At 41.2% G+C, this 16,073-nt stretch overlaps 1 protein-coding gene across 1 annotated transcript; it reads right to left on the reverse strand.

The window, feature by feature from the left end:
* Positions 1–1,188: 1,188 nt before the first annotated feature.
* AMDHD1 (amidohydrolase domain containing 1) lies at positions 1,189–15,964 on the reverse strand. The gene is made up of 9 exons (XM_012664051.1): positions 15,748–15,964; positions 12,729–12,835; positions 11,200–11,264; positions 9,489–9,766; positions 7,881–8,106; positions 6,321–6,445; positions 3,836–3,929; positions 3,102–3,262; positions 1,189–2,025 (listed from the first exon to the last, which is right to left on the reverse strand). Exons 1-9 carry the CDS (start codon positions 15,882–15,884, stop codon positions 1,938–1,940), a joined length of 1,281 nt encoding a protein of 426 aa, XP_012519505.1. The 5' UTR covers positions 15,885–15,964; the 3' UTR covers positions 1,189–1,937.
* Between the last annotated feature and the right edge of the window lie 109 nt (positions 15,965–16,073).

A 16,073-nucleotide genomic window follows, 5' to 3' on the forward strand; every position in this document is an offset into this window, starting at 1 on the left:
GGTAGGGGGATGGTTTGGGGATGACTCAAGCACATTACATTTACTGTGCACTTTATTTCTAACATTATTGCCACTCCCTGATAAGATTTTGATGTAAGTCTGCAAGCAATTGATTTATTATGGTCTCTGTGCAGTGAGTCCTCTCTGCTAATGATAATCTGTATGTGCAGCCACTCCCCAGCCCTAGCATCACCTCTCAGCTCCATCTCAGATCATCAGCATTAGATTCTCATAAGAAGCAGACAACCTAGATCCATTGCATGCACAGTTTACAGTAGGGGTTGCGCTCCTATGAGAATCTAATGCCGCTGCTGTTCTGACAGGAGGTGGCGCTCAGGTGGTTATGTGAGCGATGGGGAGCGGCTGTAAACACAAATGACGCTTCCCTTGCTGGTCCCGCCTCTCACCTCCTGCTCTGTGGCTGGTTCCTAACAGGCCATGGACCCGTACCAGTCCACAGCCTGGGAGTTGGGGACCACAGCCTTAGGGAAAGGCTACTCTAAGGGCAGTTGATCAATTTCTGAAAGAGTCCGTCAACAAACGTTAACACTGTTAGAAAATGTGACTGCCTCAGATAGGATGCCACTTCATCTTCTTATTCCTTAGCTATTAGAATATAATCTTGTGTGACGTGGGTTCCAGGGCAGACCTAACATTTAGTTTTGGTCTTTATCTCATCTCCTGCGTCCCAAACCCCTACCATTTACTACGTGACTGGTCACAGAGGAGGCATCACCCACAGTGACCACATGCCCCCGCAAACTCCTTCAAGACTTATTCGACAATCACATGAAGGCCGGAGCTCCAGAGACCCCAATGCAGTGACAACAATGGACAATGTTTGTTACCCTTAACCTTCCAGTGAGGGATATTTTTGACTTGATTTGTATTAAAAACAGTAAAGCCTCATTAATTCAGGCTCTATTAACCTGAAATTGGTGATAATTTGGATAGTTAATGTTTACTTCTCAAATCATTCCCTCATAAACAGGACAAAGTTTGGTAATGCACTTGTTATTTAAAACATTTAGAAAGATTTTAAATAAACTCACATGGCTTTAGAAACACCAATTTATATGTAAATAGTTATCCAGTCTTTACAAATAATTTTGTAATTTGTTCATTTCCTAAACAACTCTCAAAGACAACACTGCTGATCTACTTCCAGGCTGAAAGGAAACAACAAAAAGGGTGACAGCAAATATTTATTGGGAGCTGGAAAATGTTTATCCATTTGTAATGCGAAGAGTCAAACACTTAAAAAAAATTTCCCCAAAAATTACATTATCAGATTTGGTCAAAATGCATCCATTACGGGAAGGCCCCTGCCTGCGTATAAAATGACAAGTGTTGAACCCTGCTGTAAGAGCTTTATTGCTGGAGTTGAGAGATGTTAGAAATGAAAGGGGACACCCTTTGTCAGGAGACACTAATGCATTTGAAGAGCATCTAGAAAGATAATCTATGTGAGGGAAAGAAATATTTGTTGCTTATTACAAAAAGCTATATTTTAGCTTCATTGAGGCATATCACTTGGATTTCCTTCTATACCTCAATGTTCTCTAAATAAAGTTTAAAAAGTGAAATTTGAAATGTGGACACAAAATGAAAATTTCAAGTCAAGTCTGCTTTCCTCACAAAGGCATTTTTGTGATATGCCATCATATTAATCTTCAGAATATTTGTAACCAATATTTGTGAAATGATTTAATGTTATATCATTATCATCACAACAGGTTTACCTGTTTAAACATCCAGGTGCACATGTTAAATTAAAATAAATCAATCGCTTGGGTTTTCCAAGTAGATTAACAAGACATTGAGATATATTTAGGTTTAAGTGACATAATTCTGATAAACTACTAAGGTGTGTTAACTTTTTAATATAACTGTATTTGACTTATGTAGTCAAAGAGTCTTCTTTCTTTTCAGTGCTATCATTTTTTACAAATGACTTTTCCTTTAGCTATAACATATTCAATTAATTCGTGATGGCCTCCAAACTGGTATATCAAATGCTCCCATCTAGAAAGAAATCAAACATTACTTCAGTGCATACAAGTCAAAATGATCACTTTAGCAATAAATGCTAATTTTAAAATGCATTCTCTAAATATTTCTTTATATCCAGTCTTTGGTTTTTAGGCTTTCTAAAAAAACAGCTTACTGGTCTATGATAAATCAAATATTGTATAATAGTATTATTTAAGTACTTGACTTTAAAATAGTTGCTTCATTAAGTGATGGACAACGCATGGTAACAGCAGCATTATATTCAACAGAGGGAGTAGTTTCTGACCCTGGAGAGTAGAATTAGAGCCATTGTCCTCTGTTGGACATGAGGTCCAAGGGCTGCGATGGGATCACGAGGTTCAAGGAGCCATAGGATTTACAATTTTGGGATTTAGAACAAGACGACCCAAATTGTCACAGTGGAGGCCCCGGTGGCAACAGACTGTGAGTGAGTGAGTAATAAGAAACCAGGAACGGGAAACTAAGTTTAAGCTTTTGGGATCCAGTGGGTATGATAAGACAGAGCAGGTATGAATCAGAGCCAGGTGACAAGCCCAGGTTGGGAGCAAGCCTTAGGTCAGAAGCCAAACCGACAAACAAAATCACATGCCAGAGAGTACAAGTCCAAAGTCCAGGTAAACAGAACAGGAAGCTGGAATCTATGAAATACACAAGACAGATGAAGAGACCAGAAAACCTGGTCCGCTCTGTAGTTTAGGACCTGTAGGTAGAATTTCTGGTTGGAAAGGGATCAAGACAGAGGAGATTGGGTACTGTCTGAATCTAGACAGAGCCTGACACTAACAATTAATTAACAAATAAGTAACAAATGGTGATTGCTATTTAAGACATTTGTCAACACAGCATAACAAATAATGACAATTAAGTGTGTAGGAGGAACTGGCTCAATTGCTATGGGGAAATCCAAATTTACATATAAAGGTTCTTATGCTTTGAAAAAGATTCCTTTATTATAGAGATTGTGTATTTAATATTTATTTACAGTAATTAGTGGAAAAGGGATTTAAACCTCCTATATACATCACACTGGGCATAAAATAGAATACCTAAGTTGGGAGCACACTCACCTGGACGCATTGATGACAATGAGATCGCCCTGTTTGCCAACTTCCAAAGATCCATGTGTGTGAGATTTTCCCAATGCATAAGCTGCATTGATGGTGGCCGCAGCCAAGGCCTCAGGCATGGACATCCTCATGTTTACACAGGCCAGATGCATGACCATCGGCTAAGGCGGGAGGAGAAAGGCGTTGGAAGAAAGTGACAAATGACTATTACTACTTAGAACATTTCTCAACACAGCATAACAAATAATGGCAATTAAGTGTGTAGGAGGAACTGGCTCAATTGCTATGGGAAAATCCAAATTTACATATAAAGGTTCTTAGGCTTTGAAAAAGATTCCTTTATTATAGAGATTGTGTATTTAATATTTATTTACAACTTTTCAAGACCACTTAGCGTCTACGATAAAGCTCACCTCCACCCTTACTAACTCAACCTCGTATGTAGAGTTTATGCTATTTTCTGGAGAAAGGAAGTGGGTTATTGTAAAACTGCAGTGTTCAAAGCTGAATCAGAAAATAACGCCAATAGCAGCATCTCTCCTCTCTCTATGCCTGGAGGCATTTATGTAGTGCAGAAAAATCCAGTTATACTACTGTCCACCCGTTTTTTCTTTGTTTCACAGAAAAATAATTTTAGATATTTTATACATTTTAAGCAGCTAGTGAAATATATTTAAATTATTTATATGCTTGGTAGATACTCTGCTCAGAAAGGCACATGAAAAAATAATTACCATTGAAAAGCAATATGCATTAGGATTGAAATCACTGCCCAGAGCAACTATTACCCCTTCATCTAACATCTTCCTGGCTCGAGGCTGCTTCAGTCTAAGGGGAGGAAGAAAATACGTCAGTCTCTAGAGTTGGAACTTTTGCAGAATAGATGTTCATAACGGAAGAACGTTTGAGACATCCAACTCCTTCATGATCTGGAAGAAGACACGGAAACTCCAGGTTAAGTGATTAGTGGTGGAGTTAGATAGAATCCCAGGACTGTTGATTTTTATCATTCTGCTTTTGAAATTATTTGCATAGGACTAATTTGTTTAATTTGAGATTGCTTATCTAGGCCATCTTTCTATGTATCAAGACATTCTTGCTAAGAGAGAAAATCATAACTTACAAATGGTCTTTAAAGTTTAAAAATTAAAATGGTTTTTAAATTATTTTTAATTTTTTAAATTTAATAAACTTTTTTGTCACTACCAAATTAAACAATGAGTTTATAATAACGCTATCTTTATTAATTTCCATTTTGCAATTTTCTATTTATATCTCTTTCCTTCCTTTTTTTTTTTTTTTTTTTTTTTTAGGTTTCAAACATTTTTTGCTGAAATCTTGAAGGTCCAAGAATTTAATATGTAAAATGTTTGTGCTTCTTCCTGGGTTAGGCATCTCTCTGACCTCCTTGGTGAAATATTCTTTATTCCTTAAGACACAACTCAAAAGTTATGTCAAAAATGAACAAAGCCTAAAATCTCATTAATGCGATGAGGACAGATTTAATTCAGTAATAACTATTGCAATAGGGAAAAGAGCCTAGCAGAGATGATTCTTGCCCTGAAGCATTCCTGGTCTGTGATAATTTGTAGGACCACTTAAAATAATGTTTCTTACCTAAGACAATGTATGAGAAGATGTGGGTGAAGCAGAGTTAGAGAGTGAGGAAAGAGTATAGCTTCAAATTTCCTGCAAGACATTGTGACGGCCCTTCCTCCCCTTCTAAAACCACTTAGGGGTTAAAAAGAAGAGGCTGTAAAAGTATTAAGGATGCTCCACAAAAACTAAGGTGACTATTTCCTGAATAAATTTAGGCATTATATGTAAATATACACAAAATACATGATTAAAGGAAACCCTTAACAGGCGTAAGGCAATGGTTATTCTGAAAATAAGAGTCAAGACAGGGTTCAAGGTCTAGCAGGAGGCCCTGCAGGTCCTTCCACTGGAGAGATCAGAAAAATAAAGGAACAGAGAAGCCAGAGAGAAGATGTGGCCTTCTCTTCGATTGCCCTTGTTGTCCAAACAGGATGCTAAACCTACCTGTGGCATTGGCAGATGACAGCCTCCACTGGCATAGGAACAAAGTTCAGATTTTTAATGCCAAACTGCCCTTTGGTACCACAAAGTCTCAGATTTTTGCTCCATGTTAAGAGATTTAAGGTGAGTTAAAGAAAGTCTTTTTTAGTTTTTTGTAAAAATTTATTTCTTGTGTGGTGAAAAATTAACCAAATTAAATATTGATTAATAACTTAGACTGATGATTACTGAGACTTGTAAGAAAAGTAGTTGGCTATATCAAAAAGTTATTGATATTTCCTGATTGTAGTCTACATTGTGTCTACTATTTTAAATTAAGAGAATGGTAATGATAATAAAAATGTATAATATTATACATGTGTACCTACGAAATCATAAGTTTGAGAAGAGCACTGAAATATTCCCTTTTCTTTTCTAGAAGTTACTTGAAGCTGACTTTACCCAACCTCAGCACAAGTCATGCTTTGTTGTGGGGAGCTACTCTGTGCATTGAGGAACGTTTATCAGCAACTCTGGTCTCTCCCTGTTAAATGCCAGTAGCATCCCCTCATTGTGACAACCAGAAATGTTTCCAGACATTGTCAAGTGTCCCCTGCAGGATAAAATCGTCCTGGGGTTGAGAACCACTGTCCTAAAGCTGTAACTGCATAATTGCCCCTTCTCCCCAAGAAGACCATGTATCCTAGCCACACAGAAAGCACCCAGTCCTAAGAGAAGACAAGCTTCCTCTTGAATGCTCACCTCCCAGACCACACTCTTGGCAACTGTCCTGTAAGTGGTACAAGGGAAAGAGTCAGAAGATCTCAAGCCTTATATTTGGTAGAATTAGAGCAATGACAGTTATAAAAGATGGACTATGTGTATCCAGTGTATAGAGCACATACGGCAAAATCTCTGGGGAGATGTGCTTCTATGTCTCCTCTTCCCTCCTACCTCCAGGATTTATGAGGATTCTGCTAGACCATTATGGTACCCATTAACATCCTCTTAGAAAACAGCTCTCTCAGATTCTGAACACTGCCAACTATCCCCAATATCTTATGCATGTTTTTAAAAGTATAGATCTGCATTTTTAAAAGATTTGTGATGTCAATGAAATAATGTTTAGGCACCTTGGAAGTCTGTGTCTTCACAGCTTGTACTTGCAGCTCATGGGTCTAGGGTGAGAAATGACCTTACCTCAGCATGTAGGCTGTGGTGGGCAGAAGGACAGCAGAGCACTTGGCCTTTGCCATGGCAACGATGCCTTCATCGCTCACTTCCTCAAGGTGACTGATTGCCTGGGCTCCCAGTTCAGCCCCGAGCTACACAGAATGGGCAGAAAGGGAAAGACTTAACCAATGGCAACAACACATCAGTAAAGTACCACTCAACTCTTTTTCCTACAAAGAGAAATAGCATTTTATTATTAAGATTTCTTGTCAACCAACTCTTGTACGCACAATCCCCCAAATGGGTAAAGAGTTTGTAATAGGCATTCATTTGAAAATTAGATGGCATGCTACTTCAAAAACTATTCTTTTTTTTTTTTTTTTTTTGAGACAGAGTCTCACTCTGTTGCCCTGGCTAGAGTGAGTGCCATGGCATTAGCCTAGCTCACAGCAACCTCAAACTCCTGGGCTCAAGCGATCCTCCTGCCTCAGCCTCCTGAGTAGCTGGGACCACAGGCATGCGCCACTATGCCCGGCTAATTTTTTCTATGTATTTTTAGTTGTCCAGATAATTTCTTTCTATTTTTTTGGTAGAGACGGGGTCTCGCTCTTGCTCAGGCTGGTCTCAAACTCCTGAGCTCAAACAGTCTGCCCGCCTCGGCCTCCCAGAGTGCTAGGATTACAGGTGTGAGCCACCGTGCCCGGCCAAAAACTATTCTTAAACACAAATGCTTGCAGACCTTTTCTGACACAGAACATTTGATGAATCTTATGGATCAGAGGTGAGAGTAGTGGACCTAGAGATATTTAGGAGAATTGGGAGGACCTGGTGGTTGGTTGGCATGTGGAGGTGAGGGGGAGAAAGTCATCAAAATGATGTCCAAATTTTGGTCTTCAGCAATAGACAGACAATGGGGTCATTCACTGGACAAGAAACACAGGACAAGATTTGGAAGTGACTTTGAGATCAAGTTAGACATATGGCGGTTGAGACACATGTGGGGTATCTGTATTTGTATTAATGCCCCAAGGGTAACTGTGTATTTAGGTCCAGGGCTTTAGATCAGAGATATCTAGACTCCCAGCTGCAGGGACTTTGGCCTACTGCTGAATTCTCAAGTACCTGGAACAAGGTCTGGCACACAGTAGACACTGGAATATTTGTTGAAAGGATAACGAAATGAATGAATCCTGGCAAGACATACAGATTTGGAAAGCCTCTTGTGGCTTTTTTTGGTGTGCTCTATCAAAATTGATGTGGATCAAAGAAAGATCCTAGAAGCTACACATAAAACTAACATACTGTGCCAGTGTGGCTTTGTGTGCCAACCAAAATATGTTGTAAATTTAGTGAATGAGATCAAAAAGGTACTTCTTTTTCTACTAACACCACCAGTAGATAATAACAAAAATAAACGATCGGCAAAAAAGTAAGTTTTTAACAGAGGTCAGGTTTTCAAGGCTCCACCAGACCCATCTGCACATTGCTCAACGCATTTCCCCACTCTTTATCTTTTTAGAAGCCTTTGAACAAACTGAGTTTTCCATAGCTTGAATGCACAAAGGGAAAACAACAGGTCAACCATACCTCAGCAGCCTTCATTGGGTGAAGTTCGTCCCCGTGGAAGTTAATCTGTAACCCTGTGTCTTTTCCACATTGAAGAATCCTTCTGGTGCAATCAAGGTCAAAGACACCCTTCTCGCAGAACACATCTATATTGTCAACATGTATTTCCCCTTTTCTGCCCAGTTCCTTCAACTTTGGGAGGTGGTTATTGATGATGTCATCAGCAGCTTCAGTAGCAGTTTTTCCTCTGAGAGAAGAAGATGAGATTACCATGGGCAAATACATATATATTTTTTTTTTAATTGAAAAGGGGTTATTTGTACCTTAGAGAACCTGAGAAACAGCATAGGTGAATGACCTCAAGCCTCAGAAAGGTAAAGAAAGAATCAAAGCTAAAACTCAGGTCTGTTAACAATTGGGCCATGCCTACACTGCAGAGGTATCCACAAGACTTCTATGTGCAATGACCCTACACACAGAGACTCAAATGGTTCAACCATTCTAGCACATCTATGTTGCTGATGCCAGCAAGGCCGCCTGGCTGAAAACCTTAGCCTTCCAGTCAAGAACCCTGAGAGGGCATCTTGCATGCTTCCCTGACAACCCAACTGCGGTTGCCTTACCTGGCCCCAGCTATCACCCTGCCTTTTTCTTTCTCCACATTTCCCCAAGCATGTGCCTTAGGCTTCCTGTCTCACTGTCTGGGGCCATGGTGGAAGAGGATAGTAGTAGGCCCTGAAATTCTCTCTAAAATTCCAGGGTGATTATAATAATGTTAGAAAGGGCTTGGCTTTTGGAGTCAGACATACATGGAGCTCCACCACTTTCTGGCCACGTAACTTTGGAGACGTTCTTTAGCTGTCCAAATTTACATCCCAAAGTTTACAAAACTAAATATAAAATAAATTTAAATGATTAAATTTACAAATTATGTTTGTAAGTCTGTATCGTTTACATACGTAAGTTTTCAAAGGTTAAGACTACACTAAGACTTTCGAGATACCCTGTGGGTGTTCAAGTCCGGAATTTCTTTTAGATCTTTCAGTTAGTTCCAGATCCACAGACCTTTCTATCTAGAAATTCTAGGACCAAAAGGAACTTTGGATGGATAAGACACAGGCACAGAAGGGGGCAGAGTTCTCTGTAGTAAAGCCATGGAGGGGAAACTTTTTAGATAAAGAAGAACACTAAAAAACATTTACAATAGTAAAACAAAAATGTTTGCTGTTAGGTAAGCAAACAGATGAACAAAACAAAAAAAACCCTTTGAGTCACCTAGACTCCAAGATTTGATCTGTCTCCTAAGGAGTGTTACTATTAATTTCTAAAGTGCTTTTATGCTAATTGATTATCATGTGAAATTATTCCAATGAATATCTGTAATTTTAAAGGACCTACGAGGGGCCATTTCTTTTTGCTAACCAAAGGAGCTTGAAACATCTCTTCTTTCATCGCTAAAGGACTAGCAAAGTGATGGGTCTTTCTAAAACCACGTGTGTAAGATGATTGGCCATTAGAATCAGAACATCTTTCCAGAGGTTTCTACTGGCGTCCCTGCAAGAGCCAAAGTGCTGCCCCACTGCAATCTCAAAGCCCTGCGTTAAACGCGCTGGCACTGGCTGAGGTTACTTGGGCACTGAGTGAGCCCCGCAGTAAGTGGCCGAGATGCCGACGTCCAGCTCCCGTCGGGCGCGCTCAATCACGCGCAGCATCTTGAGCTCGGTGTCCAGGTCGAGGCCGTATCCGCTCTTGCACTCCACCAGCGTGGTGCCGGCCCGCGCCATGCACTGCAGCCGCCGCTGGAAGGAGCGGAACAGCTCCTCCTCCGAGGCTTGGCGTGTGCGCTCCACCGTGAAGTTGATCCCTCCTCCGGCCTGGTGAATATCCATGTACGTGGCTCCTGCCAACTGAACACACAGCTCGCGCTTAGGCTGGACAAATGCCAGGAGGCTGCAGGCAGACCTACAGAACCTACTTCCACGGGTGATACTAAAAAATGATTAAGAAGCATTAGGGCACCGGCACCATCCGATCAGACTGGGGAGGGTGATGGGACGCACAGTCCTCGAAACCCCTACTCTGCCGGCCACTGCATTGTGGGGAGCTCCGGAGGAGGTCCCAGGAAGGGACTGGAGTCGCTGAGGTGGGAGATGCGGTGGGTGGGCATTTGGGGTCTCAGGGCAGCTGCGGTTAAAAACTGGCACAAACGTATTTCAATATTTTAACAACTCAGTTGGTCACCAGTGGGTTCCAGCTAGGGCTCAGCCCTCCCTACAGCCTCAGCAGGTTTGAGAAAAAAAAGCTTAGGCAATTTAGGGAACCCCACTGCAATTGTTCAAATCTCCACTAAAGAAGCCCAGGGCAGTTTCCAAGGCTCAATATTTGGCCACCAGAATTTAGAGCCTGACTTTTGTCACTCAAGCAAATAAAGTGGCTCTTCCTGGCATCCCGCTGGGCTCCAGTTACTCCGAAGCAAGGAGTGTGGCACACACAAGGTCTGCAGGCCTGGGGAACTCCCAAGAAGAGTTTTCATCTGGGTTCTGCCACCCTCCAGCTGGTGACCTTAGTGAACACTTTTCCCTTCTCTGGACCCAACTTTCTCCATCTATATAATGAGAGGCCTGGACTTCAAATCCCTAAGGTTGCTTTTGGCTCTAAAATTCTGCGATTTAATAAAATAGTCTTTAAAAAACAGCTCAAGCTTATTGAGGAACGTACATGATATCTGAAGAAAAATTTTTTATTTTTTTGAAATAAGCCAATTTAGCTGAGAGGATGCACATTTGTTTTTAAACAATGTGAAAACAGCCTCCCACCAGGGACTTAGGAGTTGACTATGGCTAATGTATAACTAACACAGGCTATATTTTAGGATTCTTAATGTCTTATTTTTCTGAAAAAGAGAACAATATAAGACATTTTATTTTTGTGCTTAGTCATGTATTTTTTCTAGCTTGACCCCAAAGAATGGTGATTTTTCAAACTGTTTCTTGGAGCCCTTTCAAAGGCTACTAGAGGTAGTAATTTGGAATGGGGCGAAGGAAAGAGGAGAAATGAATGGGCAAGGCAGCTCAGCTCTGTTTTAAAAGGTGGATTCTGCAGCTAAAATTTTTCAAAAACTATTACACTAAAAATGCTTACTAGCCCTGTGTATAATATAAAGACTTGAGACATTATAAATAAGTTTTGTTGTCATTTGTTTGCCATATCCAGGCAAGTAAAAATATCCATTAAAAAGACAAGTTGACATATGTTGCAAAGCCCGATAGCCTACGGACTCTTTAGAAGAAGACTTTATATTTGTGCTCCCTTTTGACTTGCCGTTATTGATTGCAGTTACCTTCATTGCAAACTCGTGAACTCTTTCACCAGCCCATACTGGATGTGTGTGTGCATCCACCAAACCTGTAATCAATAAATCAAGTCACCTTAAAGTTAAGAAATAGAAAGCACTTAGGTAGCAGGCAGACTCTACCGTGCTGCTCTTGGGAAAACATCATGGTGGCCATCCAACTTGGAGGAGGGTGAAAGAGGGAAGATTTGTCTCTGCGGTTACCTGATAGAGAGGAAATAAGACTGCCTTGCTGGTCTTGAAGGCTCTAATAAAGGAGGTGATGAACATGATGAAAATATCCCTCAGAGATGTATAGCTCCTTTTGCTCAATAAGTCCACGCTCACCAAAGCTTTTAAATTAGTCAAACCTACTAGTTGAACAAAACCAAGGACTGTATCACCAAGGAACAATCTGGGTGTGAAAACAGAATAATACAACCCCTCCAACTCTGAGAAGGCAAAATAGGAAATCAGAAATATGAATCTATCTTCAAGAAAGAAATATATTTTAATTAAACCGACTATAAAAAAGCACTCAGAACTTTTGTTTTTCCAGGTACAATTCAGTAAATTATGTCTTTCCAGAATATTTAAAATATCTTATGGATTAAATGGCTCTTTAATGGTTCTGATTGAACTAAAATCAAAGGTCCCTAATTAGATTGCTTTCTACTATATTCTATTCTACTCTTAACATTTCACCCCAATTTTGTCTCCTAACTCCCAAGATCCAGAAGGTAGAAGCTCTGTCAATGTGTATAGTAAACATTTGAAAAATACAAATTTTACATAAATCCTATATAAAATTATGTTAAAATATATACTTTAAGTTTTATATAAAGTAAAATATAAAGTTCCTATGTTTGTGTAGAATTCAAAATTTGTGAAACTTGTTTTGGGTGATTATAAGAAGCCATACAACATAGATAATGTAGGAGATGATGGTTAATAAATGGATTCTGTTGTCAATCATTAAAGATATAAGTGAACTGACATGAAATCTCTAGGGTACTTTTTGTTTTTCATTTTCTGCCTAGAGCTGGGACTGTTGTTTCACATCCTATACAATATTGGAGCATTTCTGGTATTAGGGACAGTAGCTACCCCCTTTGCCTCCCCTAAGCAATGGATTAATAAAGTTTTTCTGACTTTTCAAACCTAACTACAACACAGCTGGTTTCTCTTCAGCCTGGGAGTGGGAAGACGTGGAGTGAATGAATGGGTCTGATTCCCAGCTTGCCCTCTACCTGGTTAGCAACCTTGGGTTAACATATTTCACCCCTAAACTCATTTTCTAATCTATAACATGTAGATAATGACACCTCCCACACTTGGCAGTTAGAAGGATTCAACATGAAATCATGTTTGTAAAGCAGCTAGACATTCAATAGTAGAAATTCAATACATAGAGCTATTATTATTTTTTAGTATTATTGTGAGACTCTATTTAAAACAAGCTGCTGCTCTTCCTCTTTACATTCCTAGAGCAATTGTTCAAACTTCTTTTAGAGCTTTACTGAAAAAGAGGTAAGTACCTGGTAGGATACATTTCCCAGAGCAGTCAATTCTTTCTTCGAAAGTTTCTTCAGAAAATTGTCTTTGGATAGCGTCGGCAGGACCAATAGCTTTTATAAATCCATCACTGAAGAAAAATCAAGACGTAATTATTAAAGTGTGGGGAAATCTTGTGAGAAATCTGACTAGTGACTTAACATATGTTTTCAGATGCCTTGATGTTAATGAGTCAACAATTATTGTGTTTCCTTCTTGAACCTGAGTCTTCAGAAAAGTGACTCTAGCCATATTCAAGACAAAAAGTCAAATCATGTGTAGCAGAGATTGCTAGTTATTCCCCAACATCAATGTTCCCCTTTCTCACAGTACTAGAACCCTACGTTTTAACTGGACACATAACCACCGAGAATAAAGACTCCATTTCCCAACCTCCCTCCAGCCAGGTGTGGCTGTGAGACTAAGTTCTAGCCAATAAGGTTGCTTTCCCTTCATATTTGACTGGCTCAATGTAGACGCTATACTAGAGATGGAGCAGGATCTTGGATCACGGAGTGATTGGAAGAAACTGAGCCGTGCACCGTAGAGCAAGGCAGGAGGGGCCTGGGTCCCAAGGACCCCACCGAGTACCACCATCAACCAGCCCTGCATTCCTACGTCTGGATTTTTACATAGGAGAGAAATAGCCTTCCATCTTGTTTCAGCTACTATTATCCTGAGTCTTTGCCACTCACTGCAAATTAGTGTTTCCAAAATTGAGATCCAGGGCTATAAACCTGAGAGCTGGAATATGCAGTGAAAAGCAGGCGATAAGGGGTTCAGCAATGGGACTGAAGTGGCCGGGGTAACCTGACGGAATGTAAGAGTGGAGGGGCAAAACTGGATGTAAAGGGTAAATATTACAAAAGGAAAAGAAATAATGATTGTAGCGGTTGTGGGGAGGACAAATTTAAGGATAGAATAAGAAATTAAGCTTCAAAATTTAGTATCCTGGTTAACACAATTCTTCACCACGAATAGCTTTTATCTCACCCAATTAGATAATCCACCCAATGTGCAGTGACTCTGGTGGCAGAAGGTACCAGCAGGATTAGACATTGATCCTTGAACGGGAAAGGACAAAGAGAATGCTCTAGCTCAGGATTATTTTTCTCCTCTTCTCTCAGAACTGTGTCTCACTTGGCATGAGGCTAACCAGGAGCCACAGGGCACAAGGTCTGACAAACTATTCCACTGCCTTCAGCGGGGTTATTTGTGTTGTAACAAGGTCAAATCTAAGAAATCTCTAACATCATCAATTTGCGTGAGAGGAGAATTCTGAGGGCACTGGGTCCTTACCCTGCCCCCGCTAATCCTATGCTTATCTACCTTCCACGAACATGGGTCTCTCATTCGTTGGTGGGTTCCTACCTATGTTTGAACAAAGGTTTATGTCTAATGGCAGTTATTGAAGGAAACTAAGTAAAACCATTCCCCCAAAAGTGTTTTTTTTAAGGCAGCCATTAAATTACAAAGATATATATTAGTGCTATGGTGACATTTTCACTATTTATTACTAAGTGGAAAAAACCTGGGATACCAAATAATATATGCATTTTATATGATTCTATTTGCATGGGAAAATATCTGAAAGGAGAAACACTGAAATGTTGGCATTAGTTCACTGAATGATGGGGTTTGAATTATTTTACTGATTTTTCTTCCTTTTTGTTCATCTGTATTTTCTTTTCTTCTTTCTTTTCTTTCCTTTTTTTTTTTTTTTTTTTTTGAGACAGAGTCTGGCCCTGTCACCCTGGGTGCAGTGGCATCCATCATCAGACAATCACCAGATAATTATTTCAATTCTGTACTTTATTTTGCATGTGTTTAAAACAGTGATGATAGTAAGTGAAAATAAAAAACAATCCAGTCCTGTACCGAACTAGTCGTATTTGAGTGGCAAAGTTCTGAGTGTTCTTGTAAATTTATTTTAATGTAATAAATCCAGCAAATTCTGAGAACCCCACATAATAGACTCAAATCAAAAAACCACCTTCCAGACCACAAGTCAACTCCCTCCTTTCGCTTTCTCTATTTGATGTGGTTTTGATGTGAACACAGAAAGAGCATGTATTGGAATCCAAGACTTGATGTTGGCAGCATTTCTGTAAATTGTACAGATACTCTGGTCTCAACCTAGGTAGATATTTTCTCAACTTTCTAGGCAAGTTTTTAAACAAATTTTTTTATAGTAACACGAGGACTACTTTCGTCCCTTTATTAATTAAAAACCAACCAATCAACCTACACAACCTTGACCTACTCCAGATAAGCGGTGGTCAGTCTGCGCGACTCTGATTCATCGTGTGCAATCGCGGCACCAGGGGCTCTTCGGATTGAAATCCTCATCTAAGCCCCTGTCCTACCCCAGGTCACCCTCTCACACTTCGGCTGTTCTTTTATTCACATCCGGCAGGCAGTTCAGATGGTAACGAGAAACACCTCTTTTATTCTGGTGGCCAAATCTTGATTTCTTGTCACTCAAGGCCATCCCTATCTAAATGCTTTCCGTGGTTCTAAAGCTTTAGTGTACAGACCACGGGGATGTGAGAGGTACTTTTTTTAAAAAATTAAGGACTCAGAACTCCACCTCCAAAGATGCTGATTCTAAAGTTCGGGGTGGAATGAGTCAGAAATCTGTCCTTAAGAAAAAATAATCACAGGCCATCCTGACGAAGGTGGACCCCTGGCCACGCTCCGAGAAGCACTAGAGCGAACCCCAGCCCCTTCTGATTGTCGGACAATGATATTCTACAGGCAGAGGCGGGACTTGAGGCATCCTAAAGGGATGTTCCGTTTTGAGCGGTTTTTTCCCCTACGGAATGACAACCCAGTCAGTTGAGCGTGTCAGCAACAGGCGTCCCGAAGGCTGGCCCGCCAGTGTCTCTCGCAGTGCTGGGAAGCTTTACCGCGCTGTTTGCCTCTGCAGTGCACCAGCTAGAGAAAGCGGCAAGCTCCGGCCTCGGCTGCCGGGTCCCCCACCCCGCGCGCCCGGCCACTTACGTGCCCACCACCAGGCTGGCGCCCTCCAGCACGGCCAGGCTGCGCCCCGCGCCCCCAGCCAGGAAGCGCTCGCCGCGGGCGCACACCAGCACCACCTGCCGCGCGTTCTCCAGCAGGAGGCGGTGGCTGCTCGCCATGTCGCCGCGTCTCCGCGGGCCCAGGGCTCGGCGGCGGGCGGACGGCGGAGGAGGACTCGGACGGCCGCTGGCGCAGCGGGGCAGGGGGTGGGGCGGGGCGGGCGCTCGCAGCCGCCGCCCTGCAGAGCCGCGGAGGAGGAGGAGGAGGTCTCGCCTCCCCCAGCCGCGGCCACGCGGCCACGCGGCCAC

Source organism: Propithecus coquereli, unplaced genomic scaffold, assembly GCF_000956105.1.
Source record: "Propithecus coquereli isolate 6110/MARCELLA unplaced genomic scaffold, Pcoq_1.0 Scaffold85, whole genome shotgun sequence".
In the NCBI taxonomy this organism is placed as follows: Eukaryota; Metazoa; Chordata; class Mammalia; order Primates; family Indriidae; genus Propithecus; species Propithecus coquereli.

Excerpts from the sequence above, each read along its gene's own strand:
- AMDHD1 (XM_012664051.1), bottom strand. The coding sequence starts at position 15,884 with ATGGCGAGCAGCCACCGCCTCCTGCTGGAGAACGCGCGGCAGGTGGTG. Across the intron at positions 12,836-15,747 it reads GCCAGCCTGGTGGTGGGCAC|TGATGGATTTATAAAAGCTA; the intron begins GTAAGTGGCCGG and ends ATTTTTCTTCAG. Across the intron at positions 6,446-7,880 it reads ACCCAATGAAGGCTGCTGAG|CTCGGGGCTGAACTGGGAGC; the intron begins GTATGGTTGACC and ends CATTCTGTGTAG.